The 22,477-nt window shown below is 39.8% G+C and overlaps 1 protein-coding gene across 4 annotated transcripts in view; it reads left to right on the top strand.

The window, feature by feature from the left end:
- cbfb (core-binding factor subunit beta) overlaps positions 1–22,477 on the top strand; it is a 73,773-nt gene that overhangs the window by 8,571 nt on the left and 42,725 nt on the right. For all 4 annotated transcript variants that reach the window (XM_034177094.1, XM_034177093.1, XM_034177092.1 and 1 more), the window contains exon 3: positions 15,487–15,603. In XM_034177094.1, the coding sequence (XP_034032985.1) occupies positions 15,487–15,603 (117 nt within the window). The remainder of the gene's footprint in view (positions 1–15,486; positions 15,604–22,477) is intronic.

Raw genomic sequence — 22,477 nt, 5'->3', positions numbered from 1 at the left:
TAGGTCAGCTAAGTAGGGAGGTGCTAGTCTGTGAATAATTTTGTAGGTTAGTAACAGAACCTTAAATTTGGACCTCACAGAGACAGGAAGTCAGTGAAGAGATGCCAAAATGGGTGTAATGCGGTCAAACTTTCTGCTTCCTGTCAAGAGTCTGGCAGCAGCATTATGAACCAATTGGAGACCCCCAATGCTGGACTGTGGTAAACTAGAAAATAGAACATTGCAGCATCCAGTCTAGAAACTACAAATGCATGAATCAGGGTCTCAGCATCAGCCATAGACAGGATGGGATGAATCTTCGCTTTATTTCGCAGATGGAAGAAAGCAGTCCTCGTAATATCTCATTTGTTGGCTAAAAAAAATCATTGTTGATGATGCAATGCATTCGAGTTTGAATTTTTTGTAGTATGCTACAGGGAGAATTGACAAGGAAGACCACATTGAACCATATATTATGATATCACTACGGATGCCACTAACAACTGTTTCTTTACTAAGTAACCTAGCAGCTATTTTATCAATTAGTCGAATAATCTAAATAACAAATTTTCCTCCAAAGCAGTTTTTAGTAGTTAACGTCCTGTTATCAGGCTGCCTTACAAAATGCAAAGTAATTTTTCCCACATCACCTCTTCAGCAGTACCCATAAAAAAGAGGACATTGGAATGATTTTTAGGGCAATGTTCATTCCTTAACCACTTTAATACACCCAGAAAAAATACTTTATTTCATCAGTATTGGCTGACTGAATCTGAAACCTTTTCAGTGGTTTGCATTTAAGAACTTTAATAATAATACATTTTTCACTGAAATACTTAAAAACACGCTGTTCAAGAACTGAACAGAGACCATCTTCTTAGTGTTTGAATGGGTTTGGATAATTTATTGTAGTTCCTAATTAGGGCCAATGTGGTGCCCAAGTTGTTAGTATGCTTGTTTTAAGGGCAGAAGGTTCCTGGTTCAAGTTGATAATTTGATTTGTTTTAATGCTGCACTTCACCCTAAAACTCATTCTAATGTCTTCTAGCTTCCTCCATGTTCATTCCTGCAGAGGTGGTGTAGAAACACCAAAAAAAAAAAAAAAGTTAAAATCACATTTTCTACAGTGGCCTGATAATGGCGTGAGCTGACGTGAGCTAATGAAACCAGTGAATAATAAACGTCAACAGACAGTACTCACACACTAATTGCTTGCCTCTACTGGTGGTTGGCTCTCACTGCGGTATTGTATCACTTCCTGTTCCGGAGCATAGCGGTGTTTTTCTGTATCTGTTAGCTGTTTAATTTGTGCAGTTAGATTGATCTAGTTATCTAGATTATGATTTGTTTCCCAGTGTAATCTTTACGTGCCTTAACTAAAGCACTCCTTCTGCTGAATCACCTCTAAATTATTTACACGTTATTCACTTTGCGTGTTTTTAGGAATCCGCTAGCTTAGCGTAGCTACTAGCTCTTAGCCGATTTAGCATGGCGGCTTCTCCTGTCTCTCCCGCACTTTTCTGCTCTGGGTGTGAAATGTTTAGTTATTCCTCGGCCTCCTTTAGCAGTAATGGTACTTGTAATAAGTGTAGCTTATTCGTAGCTTTGGAGGCCAGGCTGGGCGAATTGGAGACTCGGCTCCGCACCGTGGAAAATTCTACAGCTAGCCAGGCCCCTGTAGTCGGTGCGGACCAAGGTAGCTTAGCCGCCGTTAGTTACCCCCTGGCAGATCCCGAGCAGCCGGGAAAGCAGGCCGACTGGGTGACTGTGAGGAGGAAGCGTAGCCCTAAACAGAAGCCCCGTGTACACCGCCAACCCGTTCACATCTCTAACCGTTTTTCCCCACTCGACGACACACCCGCCGAGGATCAAACTCTGGTTATTGGTGACTCTGTTTTGAGAAATGTGAAGTTAGCGACACCAGCAACCATAGTCAATTGTCTTCCGGGGGCCAGAGCAGGCGACATTGAAGGAAATTTGAAACTGCTGGCTAAGGCTAAGCATAAATTTGGTAAGATTGTAATTCACGTCGGCAGTAATGACACCCGGTTACGCCAATCGGAGGTCACTAAAATTAACATTAAATCGGTGTGTAACTTTGCAAAAACAATGTCGGACTCTGTAGTTTTCTCTGGGCCCTTCCCCAATCGGACCGGGAGTGACATGTTTAGCCGCATGTTCTCCTTGAATTGCTGGCTGTCCAAAAAATGAGGTGGGCTTCATAGATAATTGGCAAAGCTTCTGGGGAAAACCTGGTCTTGTTAGGAGAGACGGCATCCATCCCACTTTGGATGGAGCAGCTCTCATTTCTAGAAATCTGGCCAATTTTCTTAAATCCTCCAAACCGTGACTATCCAGGGTTGGGACCAGGAAGCAGAGTTGTAGTCTTACACACCTCTCTGCAGCTTCTCTCCCCCTGCCATCCCCTCATTACCCCATCCCCGTAGAGACGGTGCCTGCTCCCAGACCACCAATAACCAGCAAAAATCTATTTAAGCATAAAAATTCAAAAAGAAAAAATAATATAGCACCTTCAACTGCACCACAGACTAAAACAGTTAAATGTGGTCTATTAAACATTAGGTCTCTCTCTTCTAAGTCCCTGTTGGTAAATGATATAATAATTGATCAACATATTGATTTATTCTGCCTAACAGAAACCTGGTTACAGCAGGATGAATATGTTAGTTTAAATGAGTCAACACCCCCGAGTCACACTAACTGTCAGAATGCTCGTAGCACGGGCCGGGGCGGAGGATTAGCAGCAATCTTCCATCCCAGCTTATTAATTAATCAAAAACCCAGACAGAGCTTTAATTCATTTGAAAGCTTGTCTCTTAGTCTTGTCCATCCAAATTGGAAGTCCTAAAAAACAGTTTTATTTGTTATTATCTATCGTCCACCTGGTCGTTACTGTGAGTTTCTCTGTGAATTTTCAGACCTTTTGTCTGACTTAGTGCTTAGCTCAGATAAGATAATTATAGTGGGCGATTTTAACATCCACACAGATGCTGAGAATGACAGCCTCAACACTGCATTTAATCTATTATTAGACTCTATTGGCTTTGCTCAAAAAGTAAATGAGTCCACCCACCACTTCAATCATATCTTAGATCTTGTTCTGACTTATGGTATGGAAATAGAAGACTTAACAGTATTCCCTGAAAACTCCCTTCTGTCTGATCATTTCTTAATAACATTTACATTTACTCTGATGGACTACCCAGCAGTGTGGAATAAGTTTCATTACACTAGAAGTCTTTCAGAAAGCGCTGTAACTAGGTTTAAGGATATGATTCCTTCTTTATGTTCTCTAATGCCATATACCAACACAGTGCAGAGTAGCTACCTAAACTCTGTAAGGGAGATAGAGTATCTCGTCAATAGTTTTACATCCTCATTGAAGACAACTTTGGATGCTGTAGCTCCTCTGAAAAAGAGAGCTTTAAATCAGAAGTGTCTGACTCCGTGGTATAACTCACAAACTCGTAGCTTAAAGCAGATAACCCGTAAGTTGGAGAGGAAATGGCGTCTCACTAATTTAGAAGATCTTCACTTAGCCTGGAAAAAGAGTCTGTTGCTCTATAAAAAAGCCCTCCATAAAGCTAGGACATCTTTCTACCCATCACTAATTGAAGAAAATAAGAACAACCCCAGGTTTCTTTTCAGCACTGTAGCCAGGCTGACAAAGAGTCAGAGCTCTATTGAGCTGAGTATTCCATTAACTTTAACTAGTAATGACTTCATGACTTTCTTTGCTAACAAAATTTTAACTATTAGAGAAAAAATTACTCATAACCATCCCAAAGACGTATCGTTATCTTTGGCTGCTTTCAGTGATGCCGGTATTTGGTTAGACTCTTTCTCTCCGATTGTTCTGTCTGAGTTATTTTCATTAGTTACTTAATCCAAACCATCAACATGTTTATTAGACCCCATTCCTACCAGGCTGCTCAAGGAAGCCCTACCATTATTTAATGCTTCGATCTTAAATATGATCAATCTATCTTTGTTAGTTGGCTATGTACCACAGGCTTTTAAGGTGGCAGTAATTAAACCATTACTTAAAAAGCCATCACTTGACCCAGCTATCTTAGCTAATTATAGGCCAATCTCCAACCTTCCTTTTCTCTCAAAAATTCTTGAAAGGGTAGTTGTAAAACAGCTAACTGATCATCTGCAGAGGAATGGTCTATTTGAAGAGTTTCAGTCAGGTTTTAGAATTCATCATAGTACAGAAACAGCATTAGTGAAGGTCACAAATGATATTCTTATGGCCTCGGACAGTGGACTCATCTCTGTGCTTGTTCTGTTAGACCTCAGTGCTGCTTTTGATACTGTTGACCATAAAATTTTATTACAGAGATTAGAGCATGCCATAGGTATTAAAGGCACTGCGCTGCGGTGGTTTGAATCATATTTGTCTAATAGATTACAATTTGTTCATGTAAATGGGGAATCTTCTTCACAGACTAAAGTTAATTATGGAGTTCCACAAGGTTCTGTGCTAGGACCAATTTTATTCACTTTATACATGCTTCCCTTAGGCAGTATTATTAGACGGTATTGCTTAAATTTTCATTGTTACGCAGATGATACCCAGCTTTATCTATCCATGAAGCCAGAGGACACACACCAATTAGCTAAACTGCAGGATTGTCTTACAGACATAAAGACATGGATGACCTCTAATTTCCTGCTTTTAAACTCAGATAAAACTGAAGTTATTGTACTTTGCCCCACAAATCTTAGAAACATGGTGTCTAACCAGATCCTTACTCTGGATGGCATTACCCTGACCTCTAGTAATACTGTGAGAAATCTTGGAGTCATTTTTGATCAGGATATGTCATTCAAAGCGCATATTAAACAAATATGTAGGACTGCTTTTTTGCATTTACGCAATATCTCTAAAATCAGAAAGGTCTTGTCTCAGAGTGATGCTGAAAAACTAATTCATGCATTTATTTCCTCTAGGCTGGACTATTGTAATTCATTATTATCAGGTTGTCCTAAAAGTTCCCTAAAAAGCCTTCAGTTAATTCAAAATGCTGCAGCTAGAGTACTGACGGGGACTAGAAGGAGAGAGCATATCTCACCCATATTGGCCTCTCTTCATTGGCTTCCTGTTAATTCTAGAATAGAATTTAAAATTCTTCTTCTTACTTATAAGGTTTTGAATAATCAGGTCCCATCTTATCTTAGGGACCTCGTAGTACCATATCACCCCAATAGAGCGCTTCGCTCTCAGACTGCAGGCTTACTTGTAGTTCCTAGGGTTTGTAAGAGTAGAATGGGAGGCAGAGCCTTCAGCTTTCAGGCTCCTCTCCTGTGGAACCAGCTCCCAATTCAGATCAGGGAGACAGACACCCTCTCTACTTTTAAGATTAGGCTTAAAACTTTCCTTTTTGCTAAAGCTTATAGTTAGGGCTGGATCAGGTGACCCTGAACCATCCCTTAGTTATGCTGCTATAGACGTAGACTGCTGGGGGGTTCCCATGATGCACTGTTTCTTTCTCTTTTTGCTCTGTATGCACCACTCTGCATTTAATCATTAGTGATCGATCTCTGCTCCCCTCCACAGCATGTCTTTTTCCTGGTTCTCTCCCTCAGCCCCAACCAGTCCCAGCAGAAGACTGCCCCTCCCTGAGCCTGGTTCTGCTGGAGGTTTCTTCCTGTTAAAAGGGAGTTTTTCCTTCCCACTGTAGCCAAGTGCTTGCTCACAGGGGGTCGTTTTGACCGTTGGGGTTTTACATAATTATTGTATGGCCTTGCCTTACAATATAAAGCGCCTTGGGGCAACTGTTTGTTGTGATTTGGCGCTATATAAAAAAAAATTGATTCATTGATATAAAAATTGATTGACTAATTGTGGAAGCCCAAGATATCACCGAATCACATTGAATCACATGTGAGATTCTTGTGCTGCATTCTGCACATTGTCGTTCATAATGTGTTGCCATTCCACATTAAGGGTTAAATAACATAGCTTTTGGTAGTAAACAAAGACCAGTTTTGTACCCAGCTGACTCTCTTTGATCTGATTCTGTCTGCACTTTTGTGCAGACGTAAACAAAGCTCTTACTCGTTCTTTTCTCTAATGAAGCACTGACACCAATTGTGTTTTCTTCCAGTACACCGTGTGGTAAAGTTTGCGATGAGCGGGTTTCCTCTTTTGAAGCAAGTCAGGACACGTTATTTTTCTATTTGATTACGATACGCTCACAGTGTCAAAGCCTTTTTGAAACTTTATGTCCTCAATCAAAGGTAAACGTCAGGAGTGATGCCTTTAGGCTGCTGGCACAAACACACAGGCACACAAATACACACAAGACAGCTTCTGCCGGCTTCGTCATCCTGGAGGTATTTTTCACAAACATGCCATCATCATCACAGGAGGGGGCAGAGGGTTCGTGTGTGTGGGTGAGGGAGGGCACATCCAGTTTTACCATCTTTTAGTGGGACACGTCTGTCTGTCTGTCCACGTTGTATTTATAAGCCGGCCACAGTTTTAATGGTTTGAAGGCAGCTGTGACATCACGTTGCTAATTTATCTATCAGCCAGACGTCGCTAAAGACCTCCGGCTATTTTCATGGTCACTCGTGTCTCCAGACAGTGTAAACAAATATCAGAATAAAAGTCAAAGCAAATATATCAGGCTAAATAAAGCACTTATTGAGACACATGAAGGGAATAGATAAATAAAAAGCAGTCCAGTGGCGCCCGTGAGCTGCCTGAATACACATTATATGTGACGCATCACTTTTTAAACAGATTTCCTTGTGACTAATGTGAGTCAAAATATAACATCAACATCAAAATTTTTTGAAATAATTTAATGTTGTATTTTATGGCTTTGGAAGTAATGTGTTAATTTGGATTAATTGATTATTGGCAGGGGGGATTTGGCATCAAAACAAGAGTGCAGATTAATTGTGCTACATGATAAAGTTTGACCCTTATTCTGTGCACAGTAAAATGCTGCGTGGTCCCCTGAATGGAAACTTTACATTTAAAAGACACCCAGATGGAACTGTTGATAGAAACCTTATCTTATCAAGTCCAATATCTGCAGTTAGGAATTTTTGTACTACTGAAGTTTCTCAATCCTGAAATGTCCCATCAATTTAAAATACTTACCAACAGGCTAAGTGCTAAGCGCCCAATGGTAGCACGGCACCTCTCTGATATCACCAGTTGCAACAGGGTGGTGTTGTAATGGTTTGCATGTTGGACTGGAATGCCAGTGATGCGGTAGTAATCTAGGTAGTTATATGGTGTCCCCTTTTTTTGTTATTTGCTTTAATGGTGTTTAATGTCATTAATGATGGTGTAAAATACTGTACACAAGGCGACACCGGATGGTTTATTTTGAAAATTGACCAGATCCACTATGATTTTTCTATGGAGGTTTGCTGTCTGGCTCAATCTGTCTGGCTCACATAGAACATAACATTTAATGTAGCTTAATTAATGACAAAGCATGCAAATAATTACATTATTTTTTTTAATCACCTGTCAGCCATGATTTCAATTTCAATTTTCAATGTATTTCCTTTATATAATGCCAAATCACAACAGAGTTGCCTCAAGGCGCTTCACACAGGTAAGGTCTAACCTTACCAACCCCCAGACCAGTGGTAAGGAAAAACTCCCTCTGAGGAAGAAACCTCAAGCAGACCAGACTCAAAGGGGTGACCCTCTGCTTGGGCCATGCTACAAACGTAAATTACAGAAATTGATTGATTTATTTATTGATTTATTTTACCAGACTTGTTGTTTTAGAATGTTTGATCATTTAAGCCTCAAGTGAACAGAAAATAAAATCCCTGGACACACTTTACAATAACACACCATAAAAATAAGCATATGTCTTGAATTTCAAAATACTTAATTAAAACTAATATACAGTACCTCCGGAAAGTATTCACAGCACTTCACTTTTTCCACATATTGTTATGATAAAGCCTTATTCCAAAATGGATGAAATTCATTTTTTTCCACTGAAAATTTTACACACAATGCCCCATAATGTACATAATTTTCACATCTACATAAGTATTCACAGCTTTTGCCATGAAGCTCAAAATTGAGCTCAGGTGCATCTTTTTTCCACTGATTATCCTTGAGATGTTTCTACAGCTTAATTGGCACAAATCTGGGGAAGGGTACAGAAACATTTCTGCTGCTTTGATGGTCCCAGTGAGCACAGTGGACTCCATCATCTGTAAATGGAAGAAGTTCACATCCACCAGGACTTTTCCTAGAGCTGGACGCTCGTCTAAACTGCGTGAACGGGGGAGAAGGGCCTTAATCAGGGAGGTGACCAAGAACCTGATGGTCACTTTGTAAGAGCTTCAGCATTCCTCTATGGAGAGAGGAGAACCTTCCAGAAGGACAACCATCTCTGCAGCAATCCACCAATCAGGCCTGTATGGTAGAGTGGCCAGATGGAAGCCACTCCTGAGTAAAAGGCACATGGCAGCCTGCCTGACGTTTGCCAAAAAGCACCTGAAGGACTCTCAGACCATGAGAAACGAAATTCTCTGGTCTAATGAGACAAAGATTGAACTCTTTGGCGTGAATGCCAAGGGTCATGTTTGGAGAACACCAGGCACCATCCCTACAGTGAAGCATGGTGGTGGCAGCATCACGCTGTGGGGATGTTTTTCAGCAGCAGGAACTGGGAGACTAGTCAGGATTGAGGGAAAGATGAATGCAGCAATGTACAGAGACATCCTGGATGAAAACCTGCTCCAGAGTGCTCTTGACCTCAGACTGGGGAGATGATTCATCTTTCATCAGGACAATGACCTTAATCACACAGCCAAGATATCAAAGGAGTGGCTTCAGGACAACTCTGTGAATGTCCTTGAGTGACCCAGCCAGAGCCCAGACCTGAATCTGATTGAACATCTCTGGAAAGATCTGAAAATGGCTGTGCACCGACGCTCCCCATCCAACCTGATGGAGCTTGAGAGGTGCTGCAAAGAGGAATGGACAAAACTGCCCAAAGATAGGTGCCCCAAGCTTGTGGCATCATATTCAAGAAGACTTGAGGCTGTAAATGCTGCCAAATGTGCATCAACAAACTATTGTACAAAGGGTGTGAATAGTTACTGTATGTACATGGGATTTCTTAGTTTTTTTTTTATTTTTAATAAATTTGCAAAATTAAAAAACAAACAAAACAAAAAAAAAATCCTTTTTATGTTGTCATTATGGGATGTTGTGAGTAGAATTTTGAGGGGAAAAAATTAATTTCCTCCATTTTGGAATAAATCAAATCAGCTTTATTTATAAAGCACTTTAAAAACAGCTGCAGCTGAAACAAAGTACTGTACACAAGGGGACATATAAAAGGCAACAAACCACAAAGTACAAATAAAAAAACAAGCCCAAAATTAACCTAAAACAAGTAAAAACAGTTAAAACAGCCAAAACAGATCGAGAATCTCATTCTGGGTTAAAAGGTGATAGGTCACTGGTGATAGGTCCTTCTGACTTTTTGGGTTTTAAGCAGGAGGTGTCAGAAAAGTTACCACCAGTTAAAAGGTGAATAAGGGTGTAACATAACAAAATATGGGAAAAGTGAAGCACTGAATACTTTCTGGATGCTCTGTAAGTCACAGTCACATCAGTAAAACTTTAGTAAGGCATGTGGACTTATTTCTGGAAAATACATCTTAATTATCTTTTATTTTCACACATTGTTTTAAACATGAACAGTATTTTTTAACTTTAACTATTTGATTGAGTCAAAATTCAAGATATTTAAGATGCCTGAAAGCAAATCCTTAAATTTTACTGAAATTTTAGTTTTTATTTGATTGTGTCGTATTAAATATAATTAGATATTTTGATCAGAAAAACACACTTGGTCACTTGGTTGATTTGCAGTGTATTAACTTAATGTTTCCAGTCTGGCATTAAAGCAGAAATTCTACAACATTTTACGTCCGCCAAGGATATAATAAAATCACCGGCATTTATTTATTTGTCTGTGTGTCTGTTAGCAGGATTACGTCAAAACTACTTCACATATTCTCACCAAATTTGTACCACAGATACATATTAGCCCATGGAAGACTGTACTGCATTTTGGAGGTGATCCAGTTCCGCATTGGCAGATGTCAGAAATCTGTGATTGCTCTTGTTTATTATTGTTTTTCCTGTTTTATTAATTATTAGGAATCATTAGTCAGCATAAATATCCTACATGATGTAAAAAGCATAATTTGTTTTAAATATGCACATTTAAGCATGCCTTTCTTTCTTTCTTTCTTTTTTTGCTATGGAATATATATTCATTTTTCTACTTCAAATTATTTTCTTGTAAATTTTAATGTAGCGTATAAATGCAGCTTTGTGCTTTGGGGGATTTCACATTTTATATACACACACACACAGATGCACTCTGTGACTGCAAAATGTTCAGGATTGATCTGATAAATGGGAAAATAATTCATAGTAAATTATCTTCAGCTTGGCTCATGAGAGACGAGTCGCTTTCAAAACTACTATTGATTTTCATGCCGTGTTGGTTTGATTTCATTTCCTCTGCCCTCCTTTCTTGTTTTTCTTCTTTGTCTTCTGTCGTCTCTCCCCTGCTTTGTTGTTTTTTTGTTTAAGTAATTATTTCACTGACTTTGTCAGTCATCTTAAATCCTATTATTTCTCTTTCTTTGTCATCCTTTCTTTCTTTTCTTCTCTGTATATGTTCCTCCTTATTCTTCATCTTTCTCTTTTTATCCTCTGTCTTTTCTGCGTCTCCTTCCCTCCTTTTCCTCTCCAGCTGTAGTAGGCAGCAAATTGGTATCAGATGGTTGTAACTCAAAGCTTCAAATACAGCAGGAATGATGACTCGGTTGTTCTTCTTGCTCTCTCACACTCTGCATGTTTAACACTTTTCTGCTCTCTCTTGTCTCTCTTTCATTCACCTTTTCTTTCCTCTCTGTTCTCTCTTTCTGTGATGAGAGAACAGATTTGACAGGCTGCATAATTCATATGCTTCCAGCTCCGATGCGGCTTTAATGCTCTTAGTATTGATCTGTCTTTGCCAACACAACAATACACGTATCGCACTCATACAACAGACTCGCACACATGCAGGAAAACAATTTGAAATTGTACAAATTATTTTTGCTGTAATTATTTTCAGGCGATACCTGCTTTCGTGGTTATGTGAGAGTGAAAAACCTATAAAATATCTATTCTTTCTTTGCTGTGTTTTTAAAATGAATGTAGAGGTTTAATAAAATGAGTGTTTGGAATGGGAAAGGGTCACTCATCCCTGAATATACTGCCAAAAGGGTTGGATCAGGTGACGTAGGGCAACTCAAGCAAGTAAGGGTTGTTTAATGTTATGGTTTCTGTGCAAACAGTAAGATGTAGTAAAGTCTGTATCAGACATTGCAATATTCAGGGCTTCAGAAAATGTATTTTAATGTTTACGGTAATGTTCTACATACATAACAATACAAAACAAAAAATAAAATTATGGCACAATATTTACCGCCACTGGTTGGAAACATTCACATTTTACTTTAATCTTCTCCAGTTGGTAAATTTCTCTCTGTCATTCAAAAAAATGTGCCTAAGGCCTGGTTCACACGGCAGGATGATTAGGCCGATATCGGACCCGATCTTCCCCTTCCGACAATTTTAAGGACGCCCTGACAATTGTGATGATGATAAAGATAATCTTATCAGATATTCCTGCCGTGTGTGGTGTGTTAAGAGCGCTCTGATCTGCTCGGAAGGATGTCAAGAGCACTCAGATCGCAAATCGAGGATATTCAACATGATGGATTTTTTTGGGCCCGATATCGCAGCGTGTGTTGTGACCTCCGACCAAAACGAGCACGCAGCCTGCTGAATGTGACGTGCAGCCAATAAGAAAGCAAGGTGACAGACGTGCGGAGTGGAAAATAAAATCAGAACAGCTGTTCTGCCTTACCTGCCTTGTATTGTTTTTTTCCCCTCTGTTTTAAATAGTCCACAAAGTACCTCAGTTTGTTTACTCTGAAGTCACATTGAATCTCGAGAGATTTTGCGAGATTTCCTGTCTGAGCTGTGAATGTTCGTGTGTGGTGTTGTTGTCCTTACCAAACCTGTTAGATCCATGATTTTTTTTTTATCTTCACGTGTGAGGTCTCTCAGGTTTTGGAAACCTAAAGATAATTTTAAAATCCTGTTGTGTGAACCAGGCTTAATATGTCATTCAGTCAAAGACAGGAAGTGAACTCACCACCAAGGTTTTGCAAGCAGAAAATATTTTCATTTGGAATAAAACAACAAAAATGTTGCAAGTTGCCATTATTTAAAATAAACGGTTCTGTTCCAGAACATTAAAAATATAAACTTTATGGTTTGGCTTTTGTTCTGAGAAATCCATCACTTGTTTCTGGTTTTCATTTATGTTCCTTGAACTGGTTCAAAGCTTTGATTAAACTGGAAATTTTCATGACAACTTGGAAATGCACCTGTATTAAAAATGGTTGCATTAACATACACAACTTAGATACAGTAGTGTTCAGAATAATAGTAGTGCTATGTGACTAAAAAGATTAATTCAGGTTTTGAGTATATTTCTTATTGTTACATGGGAAACAAGGTACCAGTAGATTCAATAGATTCTCGCAATTCCAACAAGACCAAGCATTCATGATATGCACACTCTTAAGGCTATAAAATTAGTAAAACAAATTAGAAAAGGGGGTGTTCACAATAATAGTAGCATCTGCTGTTGACACTACAAACTCAAAACTATTATGTTCAAACTGCCTTTTTTAGCAATCCTGTGAATCACTAAACTAGTATTTAGTTGTATAACCACAGTTTTTCATGATTTCTTCACATCTGCGAGGCATTAATTTTGTTCGATTGGAACCAAGATTTTGCTGGTTTACTAGTGTGCTTGGGGTCGTTGTCTTGTTGAAACACCCATTTCAAGAGCATGTCCTCTTCAGCATAAGGCAACATGACCTCTTCAAGTATTTTGACATATCCAAACTGATCCATGATACCTAGTATGCGATATATAGGCCCAACACCATAGTAGGAGAAACATGCCCATATCATGATGCTTGCACCACCATGCTTCACTGTCTTCACTGTGAACTGTGGCTTGAATTCAGAGTTTGGGGGTAGTCTCACAAACTGTCTGCAGCCCTTGGACCCAAAAAGAACAGTTTTACTCTCATCAGTCCACAAAATATTCCTCCATTTCCCTTTAGGCCCGTTGATGTGTTCTTTGGTAAATTGTAACCTCTTCTGCATGTCTTTTATTTAACAGAGGGACTTTGCGGGGGATTCTTGCAAATAAATTAGCTTCACACAGGCGTCTTCTAACTGTCACAGCACTTACAGGTAACGCCAGACTGTCTTTGATCATCCTGGAGCTGATCAATGGGTGAGCCTTTGCCATTCTGGTTATTCTTCTATCCATTTTAATGGTTGTTTTCCATTTTCTTCCAAGCGTCTCTGTTTTTTTTTGTTTTTTTTTTTTTTTTGTCCATTTTAAAGCATTGGAGATCATTGTAGATGAACAGCCTATCATTTTTTGCACCTGCATATACGTTTTCCCCTCTCCAATCAACTTTTTAATCAAACTACGCTGTTCTTCTGAACAATGTCTTGAACGTCCCATTTTCCTCAGGCTTTCAAAGAGAAAAGCATGTTCAACAGGTGCTGGCTTCATCCTTAAATAGGGGACACCTGATTCACACCTGTTTGTTCCACAAAATTGATGAACTCACTGACTGAATGTGACACTACTATTATTGTGAACACCCCCTTTTCTACTTTTTTACTAATAGCCCAATTTTGTAGCCTTAAGAGTGTGCATATCATGAATGCTTTGTCTTGTTGGATTTGTGAGAATCTACTGAATCTACTGGTACCTTGTTTCCCATGTAACAATAAGAAATATACTCAAAACCTGGATTAATCTTTTTAGTCACATAGCACTACTATTATTCTGAACACTACTGTAGGTGCTAAAATAATAGTAAATGAGAAGGAAACCAACCTAATGGTTATTCGTCAGTAAACATAAAACAGATCCATCTGTCCAGATTTGATGGGCATCAGGCTAGGATTCAGAATGGGGTCTCTCTCTCTTACCAACCCCTGTTTCAGACAACCTGAAACCATGGACACAACAGATGACTGAAGTATTCAGTGCAGAATTTTGAAACTAAAGAACAACATATTTTAGTCCACACACATAAGAGGCAAAACAGAGCTAAAAAAAAAGAGGGATTACTCCTTCTTGATATGACCTCATGTCTAGACTACATTCCTTCTCAGCATTCTTTCTACATTTTCTCCTAAATTAATGTAGTACATCTATGATGTGCAGTGTTAATTGCAGCAGAAGTAGAACCATGTCAATGCAAAGAAGAATGAAGAAGTGACACCAGACCATAACTACAACTGTTAGCAGTTCATCACGTTTGAATGATGTCATGACAGCAACCCACAGTTAACAAATACAATGCTCAGCTCAGCTGTTATGAAGCTTTTTACAGCCTGTTCCTGGTTCATCTTAAATTTTCATATATCAGGCGTAGAGCAAGTAGCCCTAGCAGGTAGTAGAAAAGTAGTTGGCCTGCTGACATGCAAACCTAGGTTTGAACCCCGCTCATGATACCTGTTTGTGTGCTTGGATGAGACACGAAGTTAATGGTACCAGCCTCAACTGGGGAAGTAACCTATGTCAGAGTGGAGTCTGGAGATAAGCAACAGCCCTCAGGGACTGTAAAGGACTTACTTCTTGTATCAGGCAACCATTTTGCTTAAAATCTGCCGCCCAGTGAATAATGTTTTAATCATTCAAGTACACACAAAATACTACTACAATGACCAGTTTTTGTGCATGTTGTGAAAGGAAGGTAAAGTGTAAGTCTACCTTAATACTGTCAGTATAAATAATGTGAATGTTGAATTTGATCCATTATCAGATAATTTTTTTGACAGCAGTTGTTGCAAATGCAAGTACAAATACTGCAACAGAACTTTGGGAACTTTGCTAAGTTTGAGCCAGTGTTAATTTTGACAGCATATTTTGGTTTATTTTTAGTTCTAGTCAATTAAAATGTTATTTAGCTTCAACTAAATACAAACAATTAGTTTTAGTTGATCTAGTTTTAGTCAAATAAATGACTTTTTATTTCTATTATACAATTTTAGTCAACTTATTCTAGAGGAGACTTAATTGACTCTAATTTTATGATGTTTAATTGACTAATACCAAACGTTTTAGATAACTACTTTTTTTTTTTTACTTAAACTAAACCCAAAAATGTTCAAATTAACACTGGTTTGAGCAGTCCTTTGTTAACTCAGCATACTGAAACTGACGTTGGGGCGACAGATGTGGGTCAAAAGTTAAGTGCTTTTGTAGTGGGGTTTTTTTTTTTTTTTTTTTGTGGTGTTGGTAATTTTGAACCTTTAGAATTGACTTTAATCAGTCTGTGTTTCTCTCTCTTTCTCTTCTTCAGGCCTTTGTAGCTACAGGTACCAACCTCTCTCTTCAGTTTTTTCCAGCCAGCATGCACGGAGAACAAAGACAGGTTCCTACAAGGGAATACGTCGACTTTGAGAGAGAGGCAGGGAAGGTAGGGCAAGTCCAAGAAACACACACGCAATCTAGAAGTAGAATTGGGTGCAGAAATGATGCAGAGATGAAGGTATTACAACCTAACATTGGAAGGAGCCCTTGGGAGCAGGACTACTGAGGCCATACCACAAGATACAAACCACTCATTTCCAGTACATATTGGAAGGATAGATTTTAAAAAGTGCAAAAACAAAAAAATAAGGCTGCAAATATTATTTTCATTATTGATTAATCAGGGCATAAATTATCATTATTTTTGATTATCAGTTAGTTGTTTGGTCCATAAAATGTCAAATTGTGAAAAATGTTAATCAGTGTTTCCCAAAGCTCAAGTTGATGTCCTCCATTGTCTTGTTTTGTCCTTTACCCAAAGATATTCATATTACTAGTAAGGAAACAAGAAAATTGTCACATTTAAGATGTTGAAAACAGAGAATTTGGACATTTAAATAAATGGCTCAGAACAATTAACTGATGAATAATTTAATTCAATTAGTAATTAGTTAGTTGATGAGTCATTGTAGCTCTAATCAACAATGATATATGAGTCTGAGACATGGGCAGAGAAGGTAGTGCACAGATAAACTTGGGCGCCACAAAAGAAACGGTCCAATCACAGCCCAAACCAAATTTGAGCAGGCTGGTCATAATGGCAGTGGGTGGGGCTTGAGGACAAAAAGTACATTCAGGCTTTTTAACAGCGGTTTGGTGAAGAACTGTGAAAAAGTTCTAAAAAACAAAATATTATTTGTTGAAGGCCATTTTTTTCAGTGTCTTAAAAAAAACATAATCTGCAGTCATTCAAAGAACTGCTGCCAGAATCTCTTCAGTCAGATTTGAAGACATGTTTTGTGTGTTGATCACGTGGATGATATTACAGCTGTGTTGTTGCACTTGAGTCTGTCGGTGTTTATTTGCAGAAACATCTCGACTTCTCTTTCTCTTCCTCTTTTTTTTTTGCAACAAGCACAGAATGCCAAAAGAAAACTTAGTATTTAAATGTGTTGTTGATGTCTCTCTTCTGAACATGTTTCAAGTAGCGTCACATTGATTTTGCTCTGTCTGTTAAGTCGGGGAAAAAAAAACACATTCAGAGCGCCTCCTGGTCAGCTTTGTTGTGTCAAAGTGAAAGATGTGAATGAAGCACTTTGGTGCATCAAAATTAACAACTTAAAAAGCAGATGAGGTGTAAGTTTGGTGTCAGTGTGATGTCCACTGTGCAGTACAATGCTGCTGATGCTGTTCTGTTTATGTGCAAGTTAATTGTCTCCCTTGGCGCCAAGTTTGGACTCTTTGGTTGTGTGTCAGAGGGCCTGTCCACGGACAGTGGCCAGCTGAAAAGAATGCCGGCTGGCGGCTCATTAAAAATGCATTCTGGGGAATCGATGGACCTTCTTGCCCCAAGGCTGACGGACTAATCTCAACCTGTTAATTATTTAACACAAGCATCCTAACGGAAGGAGATGCTGTGTGTGTGTGTGTGTGTGTGTGTGTGTGTGTGTGTGTGTGTGTGTGTGTGTGTGTGTGTGTGTGTGCGTGTGTAAGATGATCCCCTCTTCTTTGTCACCTCATCGGTGCTCACAGATCTATGAAGTTTTAATGAGACCGCGAGTCATCAATGTAAAGCATTTTCACAGGCGTCCTGCAGAACAAACTCACACACACGTGAAGGTCCTGATAAATGTGCTGACAATCTGATCTTCTCATCCCATTACAGTTGAACAACCTAATGCACCTCACACAATCCTGGTGAGTCAGAATCAGATCCAGATTGGATCTGATTCCGGTCTCCTTGAGATTGGATTTTAAGGTGTTACTATTGGCCTATAAAATGGTTCACAGGCTGGCGCCCCCCTATCTGGCCGGCCTGGTTGAGTCCTATGTGCCGGCAAGGGCTCTGCGTTCACAGGGTGCGGAACTATTGTGTGTCCCGAGGGTGAAGAAAAGGTCAGCGGGTTACAGAGCTTTTTATCACCGCGCCCCAGCTCTGTGGAATGATCTGCCTGCGCTAATACGTCAGTCGGACTCTGTGGAGACTTTTAAAGCCAGGTTGAAGACACATCTGTTCTCCCTGTTTTATCATTAGTATTTTATATGATTGTGTGTCTTTTTTTTATTCGTTTTATTTATTTTACTTCTTTTACCTTTTATGGTAAAATTTTTTTATTGTGTTTTAATCTTATTTCATTTTATTCTGTTTTTAAATGTTTGTGAAGCGCCTTGAGGCGATTACTCGTGATTTGGCGCTATATAAATTAATAAATTATTATTATTATTATCTGTCTGATCAAGCTGATCCAATTAAAAAAAGGAGAAAAAGACAGACGTATAAAATTTCCATCTTCACTTTCATATAATACATATTCCACATGTTTAAAATAAGTTCAAGGAAATGTAGATTGTTGTTTACTGAGGAACCAACAGGATTCCGAGTCACATCAATACACACACACACACACACACACACACACACACACATTTTGCCGGACATCCCTGTGGACTCTGGTCATGGCAGAGATGTTGTGTACATTGCAGCTTCTTTTAATTACTGTCAAAGCAAAATGTGCACACAAAGTCTCACACAAACACACTCGCACAGATCGCTGGTGTTTGGAGATGGTGAGGTTTTTTTGTTTTTTGTAAAATATTGTTAGACAAAAAAGTGAACGAGAGCTCCCCTTCGTGAGTGTAGACAGAAGCATGCTAAATTATAGAAGCAGTGACGCATGTGACTGTAGCTCTTCAACTACTGTATGATTCAAACTGATGCTCAGTTTTTTTCCTTTTTTCTTTCTACATTTTTTTTTTCTTTTTGCCTTCATGTTTTGTTTCTTCATATTTTTGTAATCCATCTGTTGTGCTTGTGGTGTCTAATGTGAGCGTTCACACTTTAAGTCTCTCTCCTTTCATTCCTTCTTTTTTTGTTGTCATCTTCGCTCCCACTGTAACCTTCGTCATTCACTCCTTCACTCATTCTTATCCTTCCACCACTCATGCCTTCATTTCCAAACACAGATGGGGCCAAACCCAAAGGCAAGCACAGCCAGGTTGAACCTGGCAACTGGATGCACAGTAATGTGTGTTTGTGTGTGAATGTAAAAGTGGATGGTAGACGCACATCCTCTCGGTGCTGTTCCAGGCTAATGGGACCCAGCTGTGGCCAAGGTTAATTTTAGTGTTAGCGGCTAACTCGGTAGTAAGTATTAACCCTTCCCTTGACAGTGACTTCTAGCAGCAGCATCCACTTTGGCAGGAGCAGCAGACATCTGGGATTTGTTCATTTTAGATGCTTTGATGACTGATTAAAGAGTTTTGTCACTGCATTTAAACAGAGGCAGGCATGTATGCAACTTGTGCATTACTATGTCCTGGTAGGGGTAGCACCTCAATGCCACACCAGAATAGATAAATGTGTTTACAGGGACTTGAGTGCCAATCTTGGCATCAAACCCTGCTGGCATATTTTGATGTTGGAAGGAAGCTAAACTTCACACAGAAAGAAACTGGGATTTGGAGGAACTAATCCGACAACCTTCTTGGTTTCGTTTTGTTTTGTTTTTGAACTGGATCACCAGTGTGGATTGTGAGGCAATGCCAGTTACGGCATTTTGGCCATCTGATGCATTTCTGCATTCTTGGACAGGACACTTCACCTGCATTGATCCAGTCCACCGGTTGTAAATGGGTACCGGGCCTTGGCTGGAGAAGAAACCTGTAATGGACCACTTCCCACTGAGGTTTCCTTAGATAAGCACTGGCACCAATGATCTCAGGGCCCGCATAAGACTTGTACTTCTCCAGTGGTATCCCTCACGTACCATAAACCAGTGTTCCTCAGATGGATTACACAGCATCCCCCTGTATACGCCAAAATCATTTGACACTTTGGACAAACTGGCACAAAAAACACAAAGTCCAAGACTTCAAGGTCTTGGTGCTTCTTGTTTTATGGCATGGTTGTGAGACCCTGAATGCTAACCAGTGACCTAAGGTCAAAAACAATTACTTGCATTGTGGAGGGGCATCAGCTGTGATGTTTTGGCTGTGGTGTGTAGCAGGTTTCTCTGTGTATGATCCAGCATGCAGGTGCCTCTGTGTTGATGACCCCAGCAACTGGATAAGGCCAAGGAGACACCCACTTGGCTGCAGTAGATATATTGTAACTTGTAAGATATGTAGATGGACCAATTGTTTGCCTGGATGGATGCAATCCAGGATCAAAGAGAATTCCATGGTGTGATGAAAGTGGCACTGTGCGGCAACAGCCCATGCTCCCAGACGAGGGGGATCGTATGTATTTTAGGGCCCAGTCCCACTGGGGAGAGGATTAATTGCGCATGAATTGAGTATAACAACGGGCGTTTGTTGTAGTCTGCAACAAAATTGGCCAAAAATGACAAATGTCCCAGTATGAATTACGGCTATATTAATAATGTATAGCGAATATATGAGGAACAATCACTAATGTATAAAGCATGTATTGAGGAAACTGACCGGACGCATTGCGATTATCACAGAAATATTACAGATGTATTGTGAATGCATCGTGCACGTGTGGCGGAAACAGCGGTTGTATTGCGCGTGCGCGGCATCTGCATTGCGGTCATAAAAGAAGCACACTCGGGCCTGTCGGCATCTCTGTTCACACCAACACCAACACCACAGGCTCTGGAGCAATTGCAGGACTTGGACATGTTGATTGGTATGTTGTTGGATGGCAGCAACTATTGGGGATCCATAACTACATCTGTACAACTCCAACACAGCTGGACTGGCAATTATTGACAGGTATGTCGATTTCTGTTTGTTATGCATTCACAGATTGTCCGCAGATCAGATGTAAAGCAGACGTAATCCAAACGCTTTATTCGTGGCCAATCTGTCTGCATTCGCTATATCTTATTTTAGTTTGTGATGTGGACGTGATAGGCGCGCTATATATCCGTGTTACACACTGTCCCAGTCCGCTGCCAAGCCGCAATACCCCGTCAGTTGCGGATAACGGTGGATATACAGCGCATAGATTGAGTATGTATTGAGTATGTAAGGCGGCTGTCATCTGCAACCAAAATTTTGTGCAGCTCAGAAATCCTGGCAACGGAAAAACATGCCTCTGTGGATAATTGCGGACGTGTGCGGGTGTCAGCCGACTCATACAAGCATGTTTCACGGATATTGCGGATGTTTAGCGAATATAAACCACTTTTGTGCGCAAATCTTCCTAAATGCCAGTGGGACCGGGCCTTAAAATAGTGCTAACACTCACTTTTTGTGGCAGTTTGGATGCTGACCCACAAAGTCAGCTTGAAACGTTGCGCTGCTGGTGCAACATGTTCAGTAGACATGGCAGCAGCTTTGCAGCCGTCGCTGCTCATTTCCATTCTCCTCACATGACATGTTGACTAAATTGTCAAAATGGAAGGATAAAACCATATTTACTGGCTGCAAACTCTTTCTGGTACAGAGGTGGATCCAGTACCAACAATGTACCAGTGGAAAAATCATATCTGAGGATGTGACTTTAGACTGAGGCTGAAACCACAGGAATTACTCAGCAAGTTTAAATGTTGAAGGTTGTGTGTGTGTGTGTGTGTGTGTGTGTGTGTGTGTGTGTGTGTGTGTGTGTGTGTGTGTGTGTGTGTGTGTGTGTGTGTGTGTGCGTGCTTATTTGTGCACACCATTGAGTGTGTTTGCACACTACCTACCAGCACACTCTGATGTATGTGGTGGCGCCAGACAGATTGCTTCACATTACACAAATATACAGATTGCAAATCTGCACATAAACACAAAAAAAACAGTCAATAAGATCCATCGCCAAATGACAGAGTGCAAAGATGAGGAAAGAGGGCAAAAAAAGGGATGTAGATGTAAGAGGGGGGAACTAAATGAAAAGCAGACGATCGTGTGTCAGCTACGTGATGGAGGATGTTGGTCTGTCAGCGAAGGCTTGAAACACAAAATCTGTGGCGTGAAGATACTCATGCACATGGAGAGATCTTCATTTCCTCTTAATTCTAAGTATTTCTGCTATTGATCATACATGTGCAAACCACGGTGGCATTCACAGCAGTGGCTCATTTTGTGCACAAACAGCCAAACAGATGGAGGCTGCCCTCATATTTGGTTATATAACCTTTATACATATGTTTTGATTTATTTATCAGTAATCTTATTGTTTTACTTTCTGTTAGGTCTTAACATACAGTTTGTTGATAATGAGGCCTTGTTTGACACGTTCTGTTTCCCACCCTTTGTCCATTCTTAGTCAGAGATTGTACACAATTAGACACCACTTTTGTCCTTGTGGTTGGAGATTGTCTCAGACTATTCAAAGTCAACAGAAAATATGGCCGGTATGGACACAGCTGTGGCTGAACTGCATAAATATTTTTTCATGAATTTTGACAGCACTGCAGCTCTGTAACTCCACTATTTAAAAGAACTGATTGTCAACTTGGACAGTACTATGGAAGAACAATGCAAACAAAATATGGTTATATGGCAGAAATTGACAAAAACACAGTTTGATTACTCCACAAACCGTCAAGTGAATGTGATTGAAATGTCTTCAAAGACTGTTGAACATAAAAAGAACCTCATAAGAACAAGCAGCTTGTGGCCATAGTGACTACCATTCTTACTGATTCTCACTATCGATGGCTCAGTGGCACAGATTTAACAAATGTTTATCCTCTACTTGGTCCATTTTGCATTCTTCCTACATGCAGTCTGCAGCACGCTCCGTTTAGGGCCAGGATACGTCAGTGTTTTGTAAAGGATCTGCAACCGATTGCTGTTTTTATGTTTGCACAAACCAAACCACACCAGGAGAAACTCTGCACCGGAGTTGTTCATATGAACTAAACAAC

This window comes from Thalassophryne amazonica, chromosome 8, assembly GCF_902500255.1.
Source record: "Thalassophryne amazonica chromosome 8, fThaAma1.1, whole genome shotgun sequence".
Lineage (NCBI taxonomy): Eukaryota > Metazoa > Chordata > Actinopteri > Batrachoidiformes > Batrachoididae > Thalassophryne > Thalassophryne amazonica.
This window is presented reverse-complemented; position numbering and strand designations above follow the sequence as displayed.